Source organism: Sceloporus occidentalis, unplaced genomic scaffold, assembly GCF_023333645.1.
Source record: "Sceloporus occidentalis isolate IW3139 unplaced genomic scaffold, rSceOcc1.0.p SCAF_270, whole genome shotgun sequence".
NCBI classification, from domain to species: domain Eukaryota; kingdom Metazoa; phylum Chordata; class Lepidosauria; order Squamata; family Phrynosomatidae; genus Sceloporus; species Sceloporus occidentalis.
Window position 1 is genome coordinate 154,778 of NW_028317250.1, and position 23,803 is coordinate 178,580.

General features: G+C 39.2%; 1 protein-coding gene across 2 annotated transcripts in view; it reads right to left on the reverse strand.

Moving 5' to 3' along the window:
* The window catches only part of LOC149275701 (ATP-binding cassette sub-family C member 8-like), a 50,695-nt gene that overhangs the window by 15,184 nt on the left and 11,708 nt on the right, over positions 1–23,803 (reverse strand). Inside the window, exons 3-18 of one of the 2 annotated variants that reach the window (XM_089504400.1) lie at positions 23,637–23,758; positions 20,606–20,772; positions 17,931–18,173; positions 16,587–16,775; positions 14,098–14,262; positions 12,456–12,611; positions 8,984–9,118; positions 8,509–8,671; positions 6,450–6,490; positions 6,185–6,330; positions 4,819–4,924; positions 4,561–4,671; positions 3,523–3,598; positions 3,157–3,262; positions 2,476–2,508; positions 1,760–1,795 (exon numbers count right to left, since the gene is read on the reverse strand). In XM_089504400.1, the coding sequence (XP_089360526.1) occupies positions 1,760–1,795; positions 2,476–2,508; positions 3,157–3,262; positions 3,523–3,598; positions 4,561–4,671; positions 4,819–4,924; positions 6,185–6,330; positions 6,450–6,490; positions 8,509–8,671; positions 8,984–9,118; positions 12,456–12,611; positions 14,098–14,262; positions 16,587–16,775; positions 17,931–18,173; positions 20,606–20,772; positions 23,637–23,758 (1,995 nt within the window). Of the gene's footprint in view, positions 1–1,759; positions 1,796–2,475; positions 2,512–3,156; positions 3,263–3,522; positions 3,599–4,560; positions 4,672–4,818; positions 4,925–6,184; positions 6,331–6,449; positions 6,491–8,508; positions 8,672–8,983; positions 9,119–12,455; positions 12,612–14,097; positions 14,263–16,586; positions 16,776–17,930; positions 18,174–20,605; positions 20,773–23,636; positions 23,759–23,803 lie in introns of both variants that reach the window. The other variant, XM_089504399.1, reaches the window with a different exon arrangement.

A 23,803-nucleotide genomic window follows, 5' to 3' on the forward strand; every position in this document is an offset into this window, starting at 1 on the left:
ACAGGATGAAATGCCCCAAAATCCATCCTTCGCAAACAAAGCTTAAAAAACCCAATATTTAAATCTTCTTTAATACCAATAAAAGCTTTTTTAGGGAATTATTTTGATTCGTTTTGTTTGGTTACCTCTGGTTGTTTGATATATGTACTGAGCTGTATTTAGGAACTGATTGGGGTATAACCTTTCATATGATGTCACACATATGTCATCATATGTCACGTTGCCCTATAACATTAGCGTCATAACTTTCTAGATCCTTTCCAAACCCGGGTATCAAATAAAAACTCGGGCCGATTCAAAGATTTGTTCTTAGAATGCACTGTTCTTTTACGGTGTCATCTTGTAACATTTCCGTATTCCTTTTAGGAAGATATGGCCCATTTATGTAGGAAAAGGGCAAAAAATGGTGTCCAGATGCCTCTCCCCTGGCAAAACCCGTTGGCACCGAAAGGGTTCCACAGAAGCCCATTGTTGTGGTTTAAGAATGTCCGTGTCAAGCGATACACACACACTCCATTACTTATAACGTCATCGCCTGCTATAAATATGCTTTTATGTGTCCGCGTGTGAGATGATATCAGACGCGACCGTGTAACAGATACAGTGAAACACTCGCGGTCCTTGCCAATGTTTGTCGGTTTCCATTTCATCAGTTTATTGTATTAATCCTCTTAGGGATCGGATAATAAATCTGATTAGATGTAACAATGACATCCCGCCAATTATCGTCTGCGAGGCTACTACACTTCCCGGGAAATTGGCTGCCGCTAAAACGTGGCGGACAGGACAATGGTTTCGGGAACCCTTCTCACGCTGGCACCATGCCGCCTGGGTGCGAGGGCGACCGGACCTGTGTAAATTCCTCACTGGGGGCTCGATCCGTAGAACGGGGCAAAAAGTTGAAAAAATGGTCAAAGGGAAACCCCCGTGGTAACTCCTGCAGGAAGATGACCATCTTCATCAAAAACAACCACAAAAACATAACTTTTTGGGAACGGAAAGTTCTTGTAGACTGGCGGCTACTAGAAATATTTATTTAGTAGAAATAAAATACATTTAGGATCTTCTACTGAATGCGTTAATATACAGAAAGTTACATAAATTATTAATCAGAATATTTCAATAATTTATATTATCAATAAAAAAAATCGATAAACTGTGTGGTGTAGAGATGAATATCTTTAGACAGAGCCGCCAAAAGAAAAAAAAGGCAAAAAGAACCCAAAAAGTAGCCCCCCCCCAACCGGCTCTCGGGCGCACTCCGAACAAAAATGTAGCACTGATGGACATGCGCGTGAATGAATGTGTTAAAATGTATGACGGAAACTAATTCTGTGTCTGTATTGATTGTTTAATGCGGTCCAAAAGCTCTTGACATATCGCGATGTGATATTTATTATGCATGAACATAAACGGATGTGTGTAATTACCGCGGCTTCACTGCCGCAGGCGGTTACATTGTAACTAAAGGAAAGCAGAAACAATCATTTATCCGGGTTAAACACCTTGCATCATAACAAGGGCTCCTTGGATCGGGGTGGGCAGGCAAGCTGGCTCAGGAAGGGGGCAACTGGTTTTACTTGCCCCTGGGCCAGAAGGTGTCAGCTCTCTCCTGTCCTGGCTGCTTCCTTTCCTTCCAAATCCAACTATACTATTCTCAAGAGCTTACAATTCAAAATGGTTTAAAAAAATCCACAATGTCCATGCATGATGTCATCATAGGAACATCATAACACAACACATGAATAAATCGGTTTACCTAATTTCTGCGTCAACAGCAGTTTCCTTTTCCGGGCTGTAAAATGGTAAAAATTGGGGTGAATTCAAACAAAAATAGGCAATTGCGGACAACAGAGATATATTTATTTATTTTTTTCATTCTTCTGAATAATAAAATACATTAAAAAGCTGCCTTTTTAACAATACCAGGAAGTTCCATTTCTGAATACGGCCGCTGAGACTACCTCATTGTGCCCCTCCTAGGGTCAAATTTTACCCCTTACCATTTATTAGTGAATGACCTCATTGGCCAAAGACCATTCAGATTGCCAAAAAATTAGGAAAACAATAGGGCCAAATGTGATTTTGAGACCCTCACCCCCTCTGCAGAGGAATCATCGGCTGATGTCGGCCAACCAAACCCGAAGACTAAGGGTTAAAGTCCATGTTTCGTTTTTATTTATTTATTTATTGTATTAATTAAGATTCTCCGTTCTGTTTATATAAAACAGAATTTAAGAGACTTTACCAACAAAAGCTTACAATATTATCTTTTCCGGGGGCTATTTTGTCTTTTAGAGGATTATAGAAAATCCGGAGTAACATATTTTTCTATAAAAGGCAACAATGTGTCGTTGGCTTTGTTACAGGTTTTAGAAGTGATTATAACGCCAGCTATGACGTGGGACCTTATTACCAAGTGGAACTGTACACAATGAAGATACAATCCATAAAACATAACGACATGAGACGCACCTGACATCTTCTCCTGTCTCGCTATCAGGCACGCTGCTGTATGCCGAAAACACACACACAAAAAAAAAAGCCGTATCATTTATCCTGGTAAATGAGGACAATTTGCTGCTGAACAAACACATTACACACTGATTTGTTCTCGGGAGAAGTAATTAAACTCTTAGACTTTCCACATTTAGATATTTTTCTGTGTACGATGTTATTTTAAAGGACATCTGTCAAGTGGGTCTCGCCTTGGGACAGATACATTGTTGTTTGTCCATTTACCCATTAGACAGCTCATTAGTCTGGTACAACGGTCTGTCTCCAGCCCCTACAACACAAAACCCGTCTAGACGTAGTAAGAGAGTTAATGCTCTTTGCCCAAAAGTACATGAAGTTCATTCAGAATTATAGTTTTCTGTAGGAGGACCTGATCTTAAAATCAAGGACCTCTTATAGATGACCTCAGGGATATTGGGTGATGATGCCACCAGCTCATGATCACGATTGGTTCCAATCTATGGTCGATACGCAGTTCTGTTTAGATGTAGCGACTCTCGGAACTCTCAGGCAACTATGTATCAAACTTGCTGGTGAAACATGTCTATATTGAAGTGCTTCTCGTCTAGAGTTGTCTCCTGACTCGAAAAGGGTCAGTCCACCCCACCAGGTTCTAAGTCAATATGTAAAGACATTTACCTGTTCCAGTACACGTCACCAGAAATCTTCTGCATCTCACCGAGAGTTGCCAGTAACAGGGAGGATTTTCCGCAGCCAACTTGCCCCACGATCATCGTCAGTTGACCTTCAGGGAAACAAAGGTTACTCCGGCGTCTCACCTTATATACTACATGCAGTGTTTCCATTAATAAATCAATCTTTACAAAATGCAGATTCGTGGCCTTCCCAGAAGGTCTGCTTGATACTTCGTATCAGCAGGGGTGAGGAGACGCAGTCCGATTCGGTGAAATAATAATCTTTATTAGGATTCTATTAATAAGCAGAAATGATGAACACTTTATAGACCAGAAGAGAAAGTGATTCTCCCTTTAAACAGATGATTACCTTGTGGGATTCTGATGTCGATGTTTGACAAGGTGGGTGATCCATCAGGGGTCCAGGTAAAAAAACCATTGGTGATCTGGATAAATTGATGGGAAAATCGTCAAAAAAGGATACAGACTGTATGGTATTCAGATACTTTATGAAGCTTCTGTATTATTAACCGTATGTCCTCTCACTTCATTAGAAATGGTTGGGTTTTACTCATTCTCTTGTGATATCCTGGAGCCCGACAAGAACTCTGTGCCTCCTATATCTCCAACTCATCACCTAAGCACTCTCTTCACTCTGCCCACCACGAGCGTCTCTCTTTTGCCGCTATCGCTCTCGTATCCAGGACTACTTCCATTCCATACCTCTGAAATTCTCTACCCGCTCAGAAAAGCTTACAATCTACCCCAATACCTACAGCCTCTACTCTAAAAGGAACTACCCATCCTCCCTACATCTCCCCAGATCTCCGGCCACCGACGTCTCCCCATCCCCCTCGCTGCAATCGAATCATCTTCAGCCAAGCTGCCCCTCTCCTTCTGTCTCATTCCCCCTGATAGATTGTAAGCTCCCAGGAGCGCCTTCAGTGGCAGTATGTCTTAACGTGCGTTAATGGCGTTGTCAGTGTATATTGTTAATTTTAACTCTCCTCTATCACAACCAGGCTACGGAATCTGCTGGAACTCTATTAATGTAATGACTTCTAACCTCATTCTAAAATTATTTCCCAAAGATAAAATAAATATATTTTTTTGCAGTCAAAAGCAGAAAAAAAAAACCAGGCACGCAAGTTAAATGCATTTGGGGAGAATCTGGTGGCCCAAACTAGTATTTAGTAGCCATCGATGATAATCTTATCAGACCTTGGGCTGACTTCTATAACCTGAGATAAATGTATCTGCACATTCCTACTTGAAAGCAGGTGAATAGAAGATACAATCAAGGTATCATCCAACGATACGTGCGATGTATCCCAGGTAATCGAATATAGTCCCGTGGGTTCAGGAAGGATCATTAGTAAAGTGGGTTACGAGGACAGCTCTTCTTCACCTTGATACAAAACTCATTTCCTTCCGAGCCGTTATTTGCTCCTTGCTGGTGGCAGCCGAATCGGTTCCAATCTTCTCGGACCGGTCGCTTGCGATTAACAACTTTGAGGGGCTGTGCGAGGAGTGGGGGAGACAGAAACACAGGTGAACGGGGCAGTGAAAGGGTCACACAGACGTAGGGTCACACACACACAAGCCCCATGCATTGGCAAGCGGTAACGCGCACACACGGGCGGTGGGCTTCGCGCATGCTTCGTACCACGGCCTGGTATTTGTTCGGAATCCCCGCTTTAATGGACGGCTGGCACCTGTCGGCTTCTTCTCCAATTTCTTCACTTGAGAAGAACTCGCTGAGTTTCTGGACGCTAGAAACAGTAATATATATCAGAACACGGAATCATTAGAAACGTCGCAGCGATTAGGAATGAGGAAATACGACACATCGCGCTAACAGAAAACAAAGCTCATGAAAAACACGAGAAATAGAAATATTAAAATTTGAAGAGTAAGCGTGACAAATATAAGAAACCCGATAAAGAAAAAAAAAACGCATGAAAGGAAGTTTACGACGGTAAGATTTTTGTCCGTTTTGTGGGGGGGGGCAAGATAATTTGCAGATTTTCAAGGTGCTTGTGGGGTTCAGATTTAATTCAAACAGTTATTAAGACAATTTGCCTGTTTACAAATGTATGACATTTAGGGTTTGGGGTTAGAATTAGGGGTTTGAGGTTATGGTAAGGGGTAAGGGGTTAGGATTTGGGGTTATGGTAATGGGTTAGGGGTTAGGATTTGGGGTTATGGTAATGGGTTAGGGGTTAGGATTTGGGGTTATGGTAATTGTTAGGGGTTAGGATTTGGGGTTATGGTAATGGGTTAGGATTTGGGGTTATGGTAATTGTTAGGGGTTAGGATTTGGGGTTATGGTAATTGTTAGGGGTTAGGATTTGGGGTTATGGTAATGGATTAGGGGTTAGGATTTGGGGTTATGGTAATTTTTAGGGGTTTGGGGTTATGGTTAGGAAATTTAACATGTTACATTTAAAAGAGCAGTCCGATGAATACGTCTTCATGCTTAAACCAGCAGTAGAACAGCTTATGATGCTGCTGTCCCTTTAAGAGGCAGCTTATTGGGTATGGCTCATTAGTGTAGCTCCACCCAGTTTAGCATATGCCCCTCCCCATCCTGTCTCTACTATAAATATTGTATCGAGCACCAAAGTTTCCTGCACTATTTGCACCGGGAAGGGTACAATAAACCTGGATAAATGACATTTTATACGGGAACTGTTAAAACCTCGCAATCAATGCCTCCGATTAAACGTTTAGAAACAAACAAGCTCTGAGTGCTTTCCTTACAAAGTTAACTCTATTAGTATCTACCAACCCTCTGCGACTGACTGCGGATCGCTCGATTTTGTGCGAATCCCTGGAAAGAAGGCAGCAATCAAAATACAATCACGTCCATAACCATCAGCCGGTGAAATCGAATCTGCGGGGAGCCGTTTAGAGTAACGAGGGACTTAATCGGAGTCATTAATTCATTTTCCGGTGGAATCTGGTCAAAACACGGCCTGGTTATTGTCTAGAAGATCAGGAGGACGTCTTCACCCACTGTGCTTTCTTACCTCACCAAAGCCTTGACCGTGGACCTCACCACGCTGGACAAGAGAAACAACGGCGTCACCAGGATGTGAAACAGAGAGAGCGACGCAAAAGCCACGGCCGGCGAGAAGTCATCGTGGCTAAGGAGGTGCACGTGGACCACAAACGTCTTCACGAAACAAGAGAGAGCACCCGGTTAACAATGTATCGCCATCAACGCTGGGGGTCCGAGATGTTACAAGGTAATTAAAGGGACCATAGAGAGGCGGATTAAAACATGACACTTACGATAAGCACCGCTGCCATCGGGATGGCGGCATTCATGAAAACTGCGGCAAAAAGAAAAAAAAACAACATAAAAACAGGCATTAAACACAGATTTTTGGGATGATACAAGGAAGACTGCTCAGTGATACACGAGCGAAATAATAAAACGCGGGGATGGCAAACGGTCAAAGACTACAACCTCCTAAAAACATCATTTAACCAAAACTCCCACTAATCTCAGCCCAGCCCTGTTACCACGAGCCTATAAACCGGCTTTACCATGATATATTATATATTCTGTAACGGATTCTGAAATAACTAAAAAAATAAAATAAATAAAAAGCTTTTCATTTCATCTCTTGCAGAACGTTCCATGCGGAATTTCAATTATCTCTGATTAAACTCTTTGCTTATGAATTAGCGCTCCGATGCCAAAAAAAGTTACCGTTCCATATAATAACAACCGCTCCGGAATACATTTACCAACCAAACTAAAATATTCTTTCATCCATACAGACATGGTATTAAAATAAAAAAATCGAGCTTTCTAGAGTCATATTCCACATATTGTACAGCGCTACGGAATATGATGGCACTATTTAAAACAATAAATAATAATTGTAACTAAAAAAAAAAAAAATTTAAAAATCTAATAATAATAATTAAGAATCTAGCTTTCTAGAGTCTTTCATCATATTGTACAGAGCTACGGAATATGATGGCGCTATATAAGAAAATAAATAATAATTATAATTAAAAATAAATAAATTTAAATTTAATAATAATAAAAAATCTAGTTTTCTAGAGTATTTAATCATATTGTACAGCGCTACGGAATATGATGGCACTATTTAAAACAATAAATAATAATTGTAACTAAAAAAAAAAAAAATTAAAAATCTCATAATAATAATTAAGAATCTAGCTTTCTAGAGTCTTTCATCATATTGTACAGCGCTACGGAATATGATGGCACTATATAAAACAATAAATAATAATAATTATAATAAAAAAAATAAATTAAAATCTAATAATAATAAAAAATCTAGTTTTCCAGAGTATTTAATCATATTGTACAGCGCTACGGAATATGATGGCGCTATATAATCAATAAATAATAATAACTTTTGGCCACCAAAAAAAATTCATAAACTTTCAGGATCTCAGAGGTCCCTTGTTGAGATGAAATGGAGAATCTTATCCCTAGGGCCGCTGGAGTAACTTATTCTGTGTTTTATATGTATCGTTTGTGAATGTTGCTCGTGTTCTATGGTCGGAAAATTGAAATGGTTTCCAGTTTGGTTACTCGAATACATGCAGGGGTTAAATGATCAATAAATGGAATTTTATTAGATACGTTCTAACACATCAATGATTGAATTATGGGGGCCTATGAACCTTGGTCGTCAACAGAACTGACTCTCTAATGCCTTAGAGCTCTAAACTGTGAGATAGGAAGTCTCCGGGGGGCTACGGATCAGCTCGGGGGTTAAGTATATTTTTCTTTCTGAAGAAGAAGCCGAACAAAAGGTTCTAAGAGTTTTTTGTTCAAACATAAAAAATCCATTTAATGTTAAGAAGAATACAGCGTATTGTGAAGTCTGACCCATCGGAGCGGGATTATTTGCAGAAAAAGTGGTGGAAATGAACAATTTTACAAAGTATGATTTTTAACACAATGTCGAGAAACGTAGAATCTCGCTAACACGTTCAGCCAATCGCATCACACGTCAGCATCGGATTATAGATCTCATGGGCCTATGAGAGTGAAGGTGGAAAGTCTTATTTAATAAATTCTCACCAGTCGTGTGCAGAATATTTTTTAGTTTTTTTCTTTATCAAATTACTGCGTTTTATTTATAACGATTCTCCATTCTTGTGCTGAGAAGGGTTTTCCCCTATAAATGTTATATTTAATAATTTAATTTAATAACTTTATTCTTTTAAATAAAAAAAAATAATAATTTTTAAACAAAAAAATATATATTTTTTGTTTAAAAATTGTTAATATTTTAATATTTTTATTAGGTCACCATCTTGAAAGCCGCGGCGTAAGGCGCTGAGGATTGGTGGTACTCACTGGATATGGAGGTGTAGAGCGCAAACGCTTTCAGGCTGGTCATTTCCTTCTGCCGGGTTTCCTCCACGCTGCCGTGGAATATGTGCTCCCAAGAATACAATTTCAGGAGCTTAATCCCACGAAGCATCTCATTCGTTTTCTTAAGTCGCTCGTTCGAATATTCCTGGAATGGGTCAATATCCGGCTCGTTACAATTTAATCAGAAATGTAAATATTTGGCAAAAACGCAAATAAAATTAACAAATCTAATAAAAAACCCTGAATCCAGAAAACATAAAAAAGCTGAACAATATATATATATATATATATATATATATATATATATATATATAGCCCCTTATAAATATCCCCTTAATTTAAAGGCTACTAGCCCTTTAAAAGTCCAGATCTTATGTTTTAAGTAATTAATGAAATCTATAGGGTACGATAATTCTAGAAATAACTGCAATAAAATAATGCACATTTCCATACTTACCAGCGTGCTTCTCTGGGCTTGTGAAAGTTTTGTGGCTACAAAATATTGAACGGGTGCAAGCACAATGATGACCGCCGCACCGATAAAGGCACTGATTCCCAGAATATAATAAAGGAGGATTACTCCTATAATGATCTAAAACAAGCAAATAAGACACCGTTTTATTATTCTGGATACTATATAAAACATATATTGGAAGAAGCTCTATACAATTTTTGGTGTATAATCCCATATGCATAATATCTATAGGGTGTCTAGGGTCCAAAATCTAACATTATTGCCATTATTAATATATAATGTTTGCTCGGAACATAGTATATGATTGTCATGTGATAAAAAGTAGGCACTGATAGGTTGTTGCCATAGAATCGATAAAGGAAAGAAGAAAATTACAGATCTCCTAAGGCCTGCTTAAGATACTTAAGAGTGGAACCGGATCTGGAAATCTGAAGGATCTGGTGGCTGCGGAATGTCGCGCGGTTCAGAGAAAATCTAGAATGATATCGGCTCTCGTATGGAACGCGATGTTACTATGTGAATAATTTCCTGCTTGTCGCTTCTTGGCAGACGGCCACCTACGCCGAGTTCATATCACTATCTCTACTTCATACTTTTTATTTCGAGTTTAACCACAATCATTAATCATGTTCGTTGTTATTAACTTTCTAGATGTGAATGTCAAAGGCTCCTCGGCAATGATGAGAGAGAGAGTGAGAGAGAGAGAAGGAGCACGAGAAAGAGCCAAAGAGACAAAGAGAAAGAGAGAGACAGAGAGAGAGAGAGAGAAAGAAAGAAAGAAAGAAAGAAAGAAAGAAAGAAAGAGAGGGAGCAAGAGAAAGAGCCAAATAGGCAGAGAGAGAGAGAGAGAGAGAGAGAGAAGGAGCAAGAGACAAAGAGAAAGAGAGAGAGAGAGAGAGAGAGAGACAAAGAGAGAGAGAGAGAGAGAGAGAGAGAGAAAGAAAGAGAGGGAGCAAGAGAAAGAGCCAAATAGGCAGAGAGAGAACATAAGAGAGAGAGAGAGAGAGAGAGAGAGAGAGAGAGAGAGAGAGGAAGAACAAGAGAGAAAGAAACCGAGAGAGAAAGAGAGAGATAACATTGACGGGGAAGCTTCTATTTTTTGTATTTATTGTTTTGTATTTTGTATTGTAAAAAGGGAAGCCTTATCAGGAAATTAGACTTTTTTTTTAGTAAAATGTAACTGTTCAATGTGGTGAGAAACATGATTTTAATAAAATGTTTTTTTACGTAGTATCCTCCCAATTATAGATCTCTAGGGCACTTCATTGGCTAAACATGACACATTGTATCTATTGCCTGTCCTAACAAAAACGTATACTGTAACGTAGAGGTCTATAAGCTGCGTATGCACCGGCAGTTGCCAGACACACCCGTTAGCTGAAACCCCACCCCCGAGGAGTATGTTTTGTTCGTACTAAGAAATAAATGTTGTAATGATTGTTTTAAGATGGGTTTTGTAAATTTTACATTGAGATTCATGGAGAAAATGAGGTTTGAAGCTTCTTCTTGCAGCTTCTGCCTGAGCTTGGAGATTAATTGGATACTTGGAGGAAAAAAAGCAAAGGTGCGCAGAGCCCGGCTGTCACTTAATGAAAAACAATTTGTTTAGCTATTCCTAGATTATGTTCTTTAATCCGCCAAGGAGAGCTGGAGTGATTGATGATTCTTTAACCTGAAGCAATAAAAGTGAAATTCTATACGCGGATAAAGTATCTTTACGAGTCCTCCCTGTGAATGAATTTCGCTCAGAGACATTTCTGGGAGGATGAGCCGTTTGAACTACTACTTCAAACAAACTCAGTAACGTTATGTAAAATCCAAGCAGGCAAGATGTTTAATACTTGTTGGAAAAACGGAAAAGGTTAAAAAATATAAGGATTAGAAACATAGATCCTGCCGGCAGATCGGCCCCATTCGGCCCCCATCTGGTCTCCCGTTTCTCCTGCTGTAACGACTCAAACCTTAATCAGTCGTTGGTCTCGTCTTAGATTCAGGAGCCGTATGTCTATCCCATGCATGTTTAATACCCTCACTGTATTACCCTCTACTACTTATGTCCTCTTAGTCTAACATTTTTCCTCCTTTGAAATAAACTTTCCTCCTGTCCTTCATTAGATTTCTTTATGTATTTAAATGTTTTAATACAATGTATATAAAAGATACTTTTCTCTTTTTCTAACAAAAATATTTAGAATATTAAGAATACAGTTTCATTTTTAAATCTACTGGTGAGAAAGGGGATAGGTGCTCTAACTGCTGAGACTAACAACTCTCAAGACACTTAGCCATAGCTTACAAACAGTTACTGCAGCTGTCTGCGTAGAGGCTCAAATTATAATTATAATAAATGTCACAAGCCAGACAGGGCTTAAAGAACCATTAGGGATAACCTGGATCACATGTATACATTACACGCACACGTATGTTGCAAAGCATTTCTTTCCATTTAGGACGGGGTGATAGGGGGTGTATCGGTAGCTGCGCATGTAACCTATACTGGGCAAGATCTTTGAATTCTGAACCACGAACATGCGACAATCTATAAATACGCTGGTCTCTGCAAAGCCAGCGACGCATCGGATACAAATCAGTTTCCAATTACCGCGGGGCTCCTATTTACTGCTCCTGTCCTGACGCCCGTATTACGCCTGGATGGATGGCTAATAGCTTGACTTATACTTAAAACACAGGAATCTACACAACTTAAAGGGGCAGCAGCGTCTAACACACAATCGCCCTGGCACTGAAAGGGTGCAGAAAGAGGACACATCCTCCGTACATATATACATGCAAGAAAAAAAGAAGCACTAAATGCTCTATAAATAGGACATTATTCTAATTTAAAATTATTTACCCCATGTTTATTTAATTACCTGCATGTAATGCACCGATAGGGGCAAAAGAGGAGGGTAACTGTTGCCCCCCCCTGGTTAATAGGAGGTGACCTCCGTTTAACTTGTTTATTTATTTATTATTATTTTTAATTTTACTGCAATGGGTGTTATTTTGTAAATTACGGATGAGGGCATACGAGGTCACATTGAAATCGCATGCACTGTAACTTGCAACATTCAAAGTCATGGGGCCACGCAATCAACTCCCAGATATGGGAATGTTTGTGTGTTTTTTGTGAGTGCTGCCATGGGACTGAAGTCTTGTCATTTGAGTTAACCCTTAACTGACCACTCAGACCTCTTAGTAAATAGACCTAAGTGAGCCACTTGCGAAAAAGTCAATTTTCATACAGCACATTGCAACCAAAAAGCTCTTAATGGGGCAGACAATGTTTTTTAGGGTCAGTTTTTTTGTAATACATAAACGTGCAAAATTATGAAAAACAAGAAAAAAAATCTCAATGTCTTGTAAACACTAAGGATGGATACACTTCTAATAAAACAGTCAAATAAGAATTACAGAAATATATTATATTATACATATTATTGGGCTAACCTACCTGCACCGGCATGGCCCACAGATTCGGACACAGGAAGAAAAACCACATCATTTGGTTGGTATCGATTGCGACGAGGTTACAAATCTGTCCAGAAGTCATTTCCCCCATAGACATGTTGGAGGTCGAGAGATGCATAATCTTGCTGTATATTTTGGTCTAGCGAGAAAAAAAAAAGGTAAAAATAATTAAAAATTTAGCAAATATCTTTAAAAAACCTTGAAACACAAAATTAACCCCTTAAGGACAATGGGCGGTCCCTAAACCCATTGAAAACGTGTACGGGCTTTGTCATTAAGGGGTTAAGATCTGAGGGCAAATGAAGTATTAATAATCCATGAATGAAAATGAAATGTTGTCCACAAAATCCTATTTCTAGTCTGTATTATTTATGAAATATTTTGTTTTATTCTCGGCAGAGAACGGATTATTAGATCAACGATAAAACATATGATGAAGATTTTTTTTTTATGGAATTGGGGTATAGTTAGAATTGCCTTCCAGCAGAGGCGAGGAGGCCACTTATGGATACAAAGTAACAGCAAGAACAGTAATCGCTGGCAAGTTCTTCTAGATGTTTGTTCAGTAAATTGGAATGATTTTGGACAGATGGAGAGACACATCCAGGTTCCCGCTGGAGATAAGGTCTCTCGGCCCGGTACACATTGTTCCGAAGCTCAATGGGGGGTTTATGTCGCAGCGCATGTCACTTGTCATGTAAACAGAGCTTCACATTAGGGACAACATTTCTTACTCTTTCACAAAGCGATATGCGGAATATAACGACATTTGAAGAAGTGCTTGGCACGAATAGTAAACCTTGTTTAGTAGATGAAAAACAGCAAAAAATAATAATATTGTTTTAAAGAAAAAACAGAGACTGAGAGATAAAACAGATGTGAAATTTAAGGAAATCTGAAGACTACAAAAAAAACCCCACATAAAAGCGTAAAAGTTGTTTTCTGCTGCTATGGCAACAGAGCCTTTTACTCAGTCAAACCCCTCCATCCAGTTCATGCAATTACAGAATTTAGCGATTATGAAAAAGGTTTTTTGGGGGTATTGTATGATTTTAATTTGGTGTGTGTGTGTGTGTGGGGGGGCATTTGAAAATTAATCAGAGGACGTATATCATTCTCTGGTTATTTAACCCCTTAAGGACAATGGGCGGTCCCTAAACCCATTGAAAACAATGCATTTTGTCATTAAGGGGTTACTGAATGGGTTTTACAGCAAGAGAAACATTTAAACTTTTTTTTTCTTACAGGGGAACATGTGAAGGGCTGATAAATGTACCGAGCGCCTGCTGCTCATCGCGGGACACACCGGGCACACACAGCACATTTTCAGTTTGTCGTAAATCAAATATCATCTATTTTAAGGGCTGGGTGCTGGGTGGCCGTTTTTAACCCTTTGAGTCCCAGGGCAGTGTCGGTAACTATTAGGAGACCCAAAAGAACTTAAATACCCAACATTTTATGTGACTACCTCGTTACTTAAACCTAGTTAGTTTAACTAATTCTGCCGTATAACACTTGTGTCGACCACATCTGACGTAGGAGCTGCTGGAGCCGAGACTCGTTTTCATCACTTGAGTTCCCACCAAACACCTTCGGAGTTACGGAGGTCTGGGAGAGACGTTCACCTGTATCGCTCCACGCAGATTAATCCCCGTTTCGATGGCGACGTAATACGAGGCCTGCAGAAACGTCCGCTGTAACAGGAGGGCGAAAAACAGCAGGACCGCCAGGACGTACGCGTTGGCCAGGAACTCCTGGGATGAAATGAAGGAAACGCCAAAAAATATGACCTGAAGAGAAAAGCAACAAGGTTACCTCAGACACCTGATAGACCTCGTTGTACTTTGTGGAGATACATGAACCCAAACTCAAACTCTGCTGGTCAACTTATTAGAGGTGGGGGTCACATAGTAATTTCAAAAAAGGGGTCCATCAATTTCCATTAAGTTTACAGGTTACCCACAACTTGACCTCAGGCTTGTATCTACCATTCAAAAGTTTGGGGTCACTTAGACAGGTCCTTGTTTTGAAATAACAACACATTTTGTCCATTAAAATAACATGAAATGGATCCGAAATCCAGCGCAGACGGGGTTAATGCTGTAAATGACTATTGTAGCTGGAAACGGCTGATTTTTTATGGAATCTCTTCACAGGCATACAGAGACCCTTTATCACTCCCATCACTCCTGTGTTCCAATGGCCCTTTATCACTCCCATCACTCCTGTGTTCCAGTGGCCCTTTATCACTCCCATCACACCTTGGTTCCAATGGCCCTTTATCATTCCCATCACTCCTGTGTTCCAATGGCCCTTTATCACTCCCATCACTCCTGGGTTTCAATGGCCCTTTATCACTCCCATCACTCCTGTGTTCCAATGGCCCTTTATCACTCCCATCACTTCTGGGTTCCAATGGCCCTTTATCACTCCCATCACTTCTGGGTTCCAATGGCACGTTGTGTTCGCTGATCCAAGTTTAAGTTTAAAAGGCTAATTGATGGTTAGAAAACCCTTTCGCAATTATGTTAGCCAGAAATTTGCTCGTTTTGAAAAAAGCTAAGTGACCTCAAATGGTAAAGCACATCTCACCTTCACGCTAATGCGCTGTATTATTGTTGCACCTGCTGAATCTCTATTAAAAAATATTATTTTATTTTATTTTATTTTTTATTTTGCATGTAAATTTTCTGCCAGGATACAGCAATTATATATAATAACAAAAGAAAAACTCTCAAAAAAGTAATTTTATTTTATAGTTTGAAATTGACTAACCAAATACCAGATCATTTATTTATAAATAAAAATGTGAATGTTTTTGATGCTTATGTATTTGAAACTTTATATATTTTGTGCTCCTGGGTTACCAATATTACAAAATTAATAAATTATATATTTTCTATTTTCTCTTAGCTTTTAGTATCCGGCAGATAAATAATAAAGTCAGAGTGACCAACAGAGAAGGTCATCACTCACACGGTGATACAATAATAATGTTATGGATCACAGTAATAAAGTCACTTACAGACAATTGCCCTGACAGTGATAAAGTTCCTAATTAGAATGTTCTGGAAAATCAATGGGGGTGCGAACCGTAACTCAGGGGGTCCTTGCAAATCAAAGAGACTTGTCTATGTGGGATATTTTCTGATATATTGTATGCGATGCAGGAGCAAGGATCCATGTTATGGATGGGTAACAATGTTTCAATCCTATCTCAAGGCTGCATCTATCCATTAGACTTTATGGATTCGGATTCGCACGAATTGGAAATTTATTGAATTTTGTCAAATTTGGCAATTTGTACAAAGCCACTAAAATGAGGCCAGACCCCCCATGAAGCGGAAGAAAACAAAGCAAAAAGCTCAGAATTTTCATCTGAAATTTGTAGGCCCTTTCACTCACAATCTCATTCTCTCATTCTCGCTCATTCTCCCTCTCATGCTCTCTAAATGTGTCCCTACCTTTGTCTGCCGATCACTTCTGCTTCCACATCTTCTTGTTCTTTACCTTCTGTCTTTCATCTTCTCTCCTTTATCTTTTATCTTCTATCTTCGTCCACATCTCCTTGGACATAACCTGGCATGGACTTCTGCCCAAATAGTGGCCCTTTCGTTGACGTCCTCTCCCTCGACACACCAGGTTATGTCCGCAGAAATGGGGCCGAAGATAAAAGATAAGATAGAGAAGATGGAAAACAGAAGATAGAAGAAGGAAGATGAAGGACAAGAAGATGCGGAAGCGGTCGACAGGGAAGGTATGGAAAAATTTAGAGTGCCTAAGAGAGAGTGAGTGAGTGAGAGTGAATGTGGGCACCAGGTAACAAATTTTGTTCCCAAATTAAAAATGTCCCTTATTTGTTGCTGGGGTAGTTTTACCAGCTGCCATTTATTTCTCAAACTCATTACAAAACCCGATGTTTTCTTGAGATCCCAACAGACGAGGAACAGAGTCTGACATCAGAATGTATTCCTGGAATCTACTAACGTATTCATAAGACACCCAGGGCATTCTGACATAATCAAATCTCAGATTAAAATGTAATTCATCATACGCCACAGAGACTTTATCTTAATGTTTAAACAGCGAGCAAGGATAAGAATGAAAGACGTACCCGTGGGTGGAAAGTCTTATTCTCCAGGCTGATGTGGTGGACGATTCCAGAGATACAAAGGGGACCAGCGAACCCCAGGATGTCCGCGAGAATACGGAATATGCTACTAAGGATAAGGGGTCTCCCAAAAGCTTGGCACAGGGCATACCAGATTGACTTGGACCCTCCGGGGTACGGAGACGACTTGCTCTATGGAAAGAATGAAAGAGTTAATTTAGACTCTGATTATGTGTCTCTCTAGAGATTTCTCCCTCGTTCTCTTTATTAGTATGCATCGCGGTGTCTAATAAGTGGTTCATATTAAATGATCATACATGCGCTGACGCAATAAGGCACCTCCAACGCAATAGCGCATCACGTCTAAAAACGTGTCACTCGGAATCTAAACGGAGCCTCGCGCAGTCATTCATACGTTTGATGGATGCTAAAAGGGATGTCAAATTTATAATATATACAGTATATATATATATATATATAAGAGAAATAGAAATATATATATATTATTCTACAGACAGATACAATAATAATTAATTGTGTAAATTCAAATCCGACTATATTACTGCTATGTCACAGCTGGAATCCCTGCTAGAATACAGGTGACTTCATTCAGAATCTCATTACCGACAAGTCCTGGGTTTCATATTAGAACCATATGGTTGCCACCATTAAAAAAGCCACTACGATAGAATCTAGAGCCATTAAGGGGTTAATACATGCAGAATCTCCACTTACGATCATTCGGAAAATAATATATATAGAGAGGAAGCAATAGTAAATTCTATTAATATATAAGTCTTTTACTATACATCGAATAAATAAGTGATGGTCAGCATTCCATTAAAATAAAACGAGCGTAATGTTCAGGGCTAAAGCGTCTCTATAGGTTCCAAGCCATTAACCCTTTTAGATTCCATTATATTAAAAAAAAATTGCAGTGCGGCAGGTGAATGAGAAGCCGGCGTTTCAGGACCACGGACAGCGCTCTCCGTTCCATGATCCCGTTCCGTATCTGCATTCGAGATTCTATCAGGAACCATGGGGTTTGTACTGCCAATTCTGCTTGTTCTTCATCTTAATATTTACCAAGAAGATACAAACCTTTCTTAAACAAACAGATATTTTCTAGTATTTCCAAATATCCGAGTGGGTAAAAAAAACCCCAATTATTTTTGCTGTAGGGCGCAATGCAAGGAATTAAGGTCACTTAATGTCATTTGCAGAGTTTTATAAAGACGGATTCCAATATTCCATAATTGCAAGATTGTAGTCAGGTCTCTAATCAATACTAATCATTCTAATCAATACTAATCATTCACCTCTCCCCTATCCTTATTAATGACTAACCTTTTGAGCCTCGAACGCCTCGTTAAGGAGGATATAATTGGTGATGGCTCGCATTGCGATGGGGAGCTTTCCTATCGCTTTTAAGTCGATCGGCTTCTTGTGAGCCGTCTTTATGAACGTATTCATCCACCAATAGGTTCCTTTAGAAAGGAGATTGACGAAGGGTTGAAGGAAGCGAACTCCCAGGTCCTGCAGATCCTCGGGGGGTTTCACCTCTTTGGGGTATTTATAGAAGACATATCTCTGTAATAAACGGAACGGAGATCACATGAAAAGACGTAGGGTTATCTGTGTCTGACAGAACAAGAGAGAGAATGATTTTAGAAGACAAAGCCCTGAGGTTATCAGGATCTCATGAAGAACAAACATGGATAGAGAGCTGAACAAAAGAATGCGGAGGAAAGAATGGTCAATGTATTCACAGAAGAAGATGTGGAGTTCTAGACCTCGAAGGTCCATTAGTATCTAAAAAAAGTATCAGAAACCAAATAGACCTTCTTCTGTGGGACCAACATGAGAATATATACTTTCTGTTAAGCATTAGAGAGAATGTTCTGCTTTCCCATTCTATATTCCTAATATCTTGGGTCGGGAGCCCCCATTGGAGTTAGTTGATAGAGAGACACCGATGAAGCCATCAGATACATTCCTGAATCTAAGACGAGACCAACGACTGATTAAGGTTTGAGTCTTTACACCAAGAGAAACGGGTAGACTACACGTGGGCCGAATGGGGCCGATCTGCCAGCCAATTAAAGGTTTCTATGTCCTACTCGAGTATGGGCTTTTGTCATCTTTTAAGCAATTTTTAAAAAAATAACATTTAACTTTCCTTGACTTTCTTGTAATAAAGACAGCCGATTGCTGCTTGTACCCAGCGACTGTACAAAGGATGTAATTATAAGGAATTACTGTCACTAACACGCCTGCGACGTTGGCTACGTGACAGCAACTGCAGGGAGAGAAATAATTGCCGGGGGGAATGAACTGTCACGTAATAAGTTGGGGATCATGTCAGTGACAAAGCTCGTTAAACAGAGGAATACACAGTACGGTGCCTCGTTTTAAGTGAAAATGTGTGGTTTTCCTGAACATATTTTAGAGATATGGAAACCTTCCAGCCAGTAGAGAACATTATAAACCAAACGGTTTCTGCAACGCTAAACCACGTAGTGCTACAATGTATCTCATCGATCTACGCGGATATGATGAATGAGTTCATTTCAGTCTTCTGCCTCTCAAAATATAACTTTAAGAATCGGATGTCTCCCTTTTTTTTAGGTTTTGGTTTTTAGACCAGGTTAGTGACCCCCATTTTATTCTCAGACTTCTGGATATGAGGTCTCCAGAGGTGGACGTGGCGTTGAGGTCTCACCGATGATACGCGAACATGGGTGGGCTCCGATACCCACATCTGTGAGCTGTCAGAGTCTGGCTTAAGTCTCGGGGGTTTTTACCCCCCTGTCTCAGTTAAACAAGCAGATTCTCACGTTTTTTACCCCAATCCTAGGGTCTGGGGTGAATGAGCAGATTCCACGGGTCACACAGCCTGGAGCTGACCCCCTCATATTCTCATCTGACTTAAAGATAAATGATCATCCTGATTGGTGCTTTTCTCCCTGCTATATCACAGCTGGAATCCCTGCTTGAATACAGGTGACTTCGTTCTGAAAATCTTTACCTCCCGGCAAGTCAATATTCATAAGGATCCTTATTCGAATCATGTGGTTGTCCCACTACAATGGGATCTGTGCGATGAGGTATTAAATGGTTACATTTAGAGACTTAAGGAGTCTTAAGGTCAGCGCTTTTAGAAAGTGCCGTGATAAGCTAAAACCGCTCGCTGCAAAGTCAGTCATCCTGCTACTTTTGCTACACCGCACTTTGAAACCACCGGGAATAATTACTCCTAAGGCCTTTTTTTAGATGCGTGCCGGAGACGGCTGAGTGTGTTCAGAGCAGTAACCCAATAACACATAGGAGGACACCACCAAGGAGAATAAATCAGCAGCGATTTGCAACACGATACTTGTAAGATCTGCGACCCAGCCGAAGTGGTGAGAAGGGAGAATTACATTTTCTTATTAACATTTTGAGAAAACTGTGATAGTTTGCGAGGCTGGTGACCCCCGGACCTCAGCTGTTTTTCCATTATTCCCATGTAATGATCTGTAAGTTATTTCCGTTGCCATTTACTGCTCGCCAAATCCATTAAAGGCACACGAGCTGCGGCCTAAGAGGCGGACAACTCAAGTGCTTTAGAAGCATCTACAGTCTGCGAGTACAAAGTGTAATTAGATTAACACGGATTCCATGTGCAACGCGGAATACAAGCAGAGCATATGGAACAAAGGTTAAAAAAAACAAAGAAAACACAAACTTTTTTACATTTTTTGCTCTTTTTTTGCACTTTTATCGGTCGAGCTACTTGTTGAAGCTCTTGATGACCCTCAATGAGATCTGCAGAGACCCTGGCAAATTCCTCCCCAGAAGAAGAGCCAGTTGCCCATAAAGCCAAGATAATATGGGAAAAAAAACCAAAACAATCCTCATATTTTATATAGTATTTTTCCAAAAACACATGAAAAATCCATACTGTGTAAAATGCAATAAAACCCCTGATCATATCTGGAGAAAACCCCGGAGGAACGAAAATAGTAAGAAGAAAAACGTACTCTTAACCTGATCACATTCATTTCAACGGCTAACAACATTCCGTAAAGAATGGCCAACAGTCCGGTGAGACAGAACCGCAGCTGGTTAAATCCAACGCCGTTATCACAAAACTTGAAGAATTTGATGGTTTTGGTTACAAAGGTTAGCATCCAATACACCAACAAGGCTGAAAAAAAGACAGAAGCCAACAAATTAGTATTTTGAAATCTTCTTGTTTTCTTTAAAAGGGGCGATACGGGTGATCATCAAGGTCAGCAACATTCTAAAAATCCCACCAGATAATTCATTTTATTGAATATCACCCTTTATAACAACGACAGGGATGTTCAACATGATCAAAAATTAAGTTATGCATTTGTTTTGCTAGAAATTAGTTATTTTGGTATTCTTTATAATTGATACATTTATTTTCATTTTCATTCCACCGAATACATTGTATCCTTCCTGCCCTTTTGCCTGTAACTCGTTGGAATTATATAAAGGTGCAGTGCTACATAAAACGCGGCGAAGCGGAAGTTTTGATGACGGCTGCGTGATTTGGTCATTAATCAGGGAACCTTGCACGGCCGTTAGGAGCTTAATTAGCCAATTGAACCGGCAGCTCTTAGCATCTACCAATAATGTGTCGGCTGCCCTTTACGAGCTAATTTAGAGCCGTATAACACAGAGCAATGATGTGAGGTGAGCGCATCCCAGCAACTGGAAACTGTTACAAAAGCAGAATAAAATGCAATAAAAAGATTTATTTTTCCAAGTGGAAGTTTACTGTAGTAAACAGAACAAAACCCCTCTTTTTCTCCTAGATACCTTTTTTTTAATTAGAGACCTATAGTAAAAATGTATTATATGCGTGTTTAGAACACAATGTGTTGGACCTCGGAGGTTTCTTCTTCAGAATTTCATATGAAGGAGAGACCTCTGAGGTCCAAAAGCCTATATAACTTTACATTGATAAACAAATGCATTGCTTAACAATTAGTTAAATATCGCACATAGAACAGGGCTGTTCAAATCAAGCCGGCGGACGCTGGACACACCGGGCTGTCAGCTGATACCTAGCGCACGGTAATTGATAGAAAATGTCAATTAGTAAATTACTTCTTAATTACAGTAATCTACAAACTTGGGTTCAAATATGGCTATTGATGGCTGGTTTTGACATCCCGATAATGGTAATTCATGTCGCATTCATTTACCTTCTGGTAATGGGAAAGAATATCAATGAATTGTTGGTGGCTGATGTGTCACTTGGCCATACGCCAGGAATTGGTACTCGTTACTCATTTAGATGCGGATTCTACACACACACCAGCCTCCCTATCGTTAATGCAAATTACGAAGCCCAGACTAAAATTCTAATTTAAATGTAATCTCTTCAGAATTCTATTAAACTCATTTTCCTGCAGAGAGGATATTAGAATGTGGTGAACTTTATTAAAAATTAATGAAATCATTTTTATCCAGAACGTAAGGTGGTTAAGTCATAACGTATCTGGATCATGGAGGATACTGGGTTTAGAGGCTTTCTTAACACTTACAGAGAGCGTCTGGTAAATTAGATTATCAGATTATTTACTCATCACTATAATATTTACATAATAATAATTATTTTAAAATATAACAATATATAAGATAAAAAGATGATAATAATAATAATAATAATAATTATATATTTTTTCATTGCACACCAAAGCCCACCTCTGGGGAGGCAGTGTTTAGGATCTGCATGGCTCCTCCCCCTTTTGGGGTTAGACCTGCCAATCATCTTGAAACACCCTAGTAATTATCATATCATGCTAACATGAAAATAACAAAACTGCAAAAGAAAAACAGTATTTTGATGCTACCGATTTTTATCATGTAGATAGGTGGTACTAGCATTAAAGACCAAGCCAACCGTTATACAGCCGATGTTTTAGCTATAGAAGGTGGGTTATCTTTATTTAGTAATCACTGCGAATGCTATGGTTTCTATTAACAAGCGCACCTGTATAAAACATATCATATCTGCGTTTACAGATGTTGTTGACAAGGGGGAAGCAATTGGCCAGTGCACTTTTCACTTCCTGTTGTTTTTCCTATTCAACAAGGGCTAAAGCACGTCCAAAATGTCTTCCCCCATTTTACTGACCAACAACAAAATTTTTCACTTAAATTTTATGCGGAATATTTTAAGATATTGGTTCAGAATTTTGGGGACTTTATAAAAATACTGGTGTATCAAAAAACTTTAATTTATTTTGCTATGCTCTTCCTGAAACAGACAGGTTCCTCTGTGTACAGAGAGATACTGGAATTCATTATTTATTGATAAAAGTCAGTAATGTCGGAGACCACCATTATCGATGAAATGAGAGACGTGTCATTCGAATGAATTCCCTTTACCCGCCATACTATAGTTTAGTGAAAAGGGTTAAAAAAAAAAAAAAGGTTTTTAGCATCTAAATGTCAGCATGACAGCAGCTTGACCTTTATAATAATGCATTATTTAAAGGGGGATAAATGGTGTAATTTGTTTCTTGGGTGCGTCGTACCCCCTCCGTCATCCCAATTTTTCTTCATATAAATTTTTTTTTATTTTTTTTTTAAAGTTATAAAGTTAGATTTTCTTAGGGTAGTATTGCAATAAAAAAAGTAGCATCATGTGAAATATACTATTCAAATATATTAAAAACCGGTGAACAATTTTAAGGATATAAACAATATATAAATCTTATGTTCTCTGATGTTTTGTTACTTTAAACAAAAAAAATAGCTTTTTTTTCTTATTTTGGGGGTCCCTTAAATGACTTCAAGAAAACAGTATGTCCAAAGAATACGCGGGGTTGTGGTTACAATTTGCTGAGCTGGAAAATAAGAGACAATGTATCATTTTTTAAATAATTAGATTTTTTTTTAAACCCTGCTCTGACGTAACACCCGATTGGCCCGGTGAAGACAAAATGATGATATTATCCTGGCTCTCACATACTTTCTGTCACGAAGCGGGCAGATAAGACCAACGGACACTATTCTTAGGCTGGAACATACCTATTAATAACTTTGGAAAATTTGACGTTTCGATGTTATGGTAGTAGACGATAGACGTTACGGCGGCGAGGAACGCCATGACAGCCGGCATGTAGAGGTGCAAGTGATGGGTCTTGGAAAACCTAAAAATATAAAGACATGTAAAGACACGATTTATTTTTGTAGCC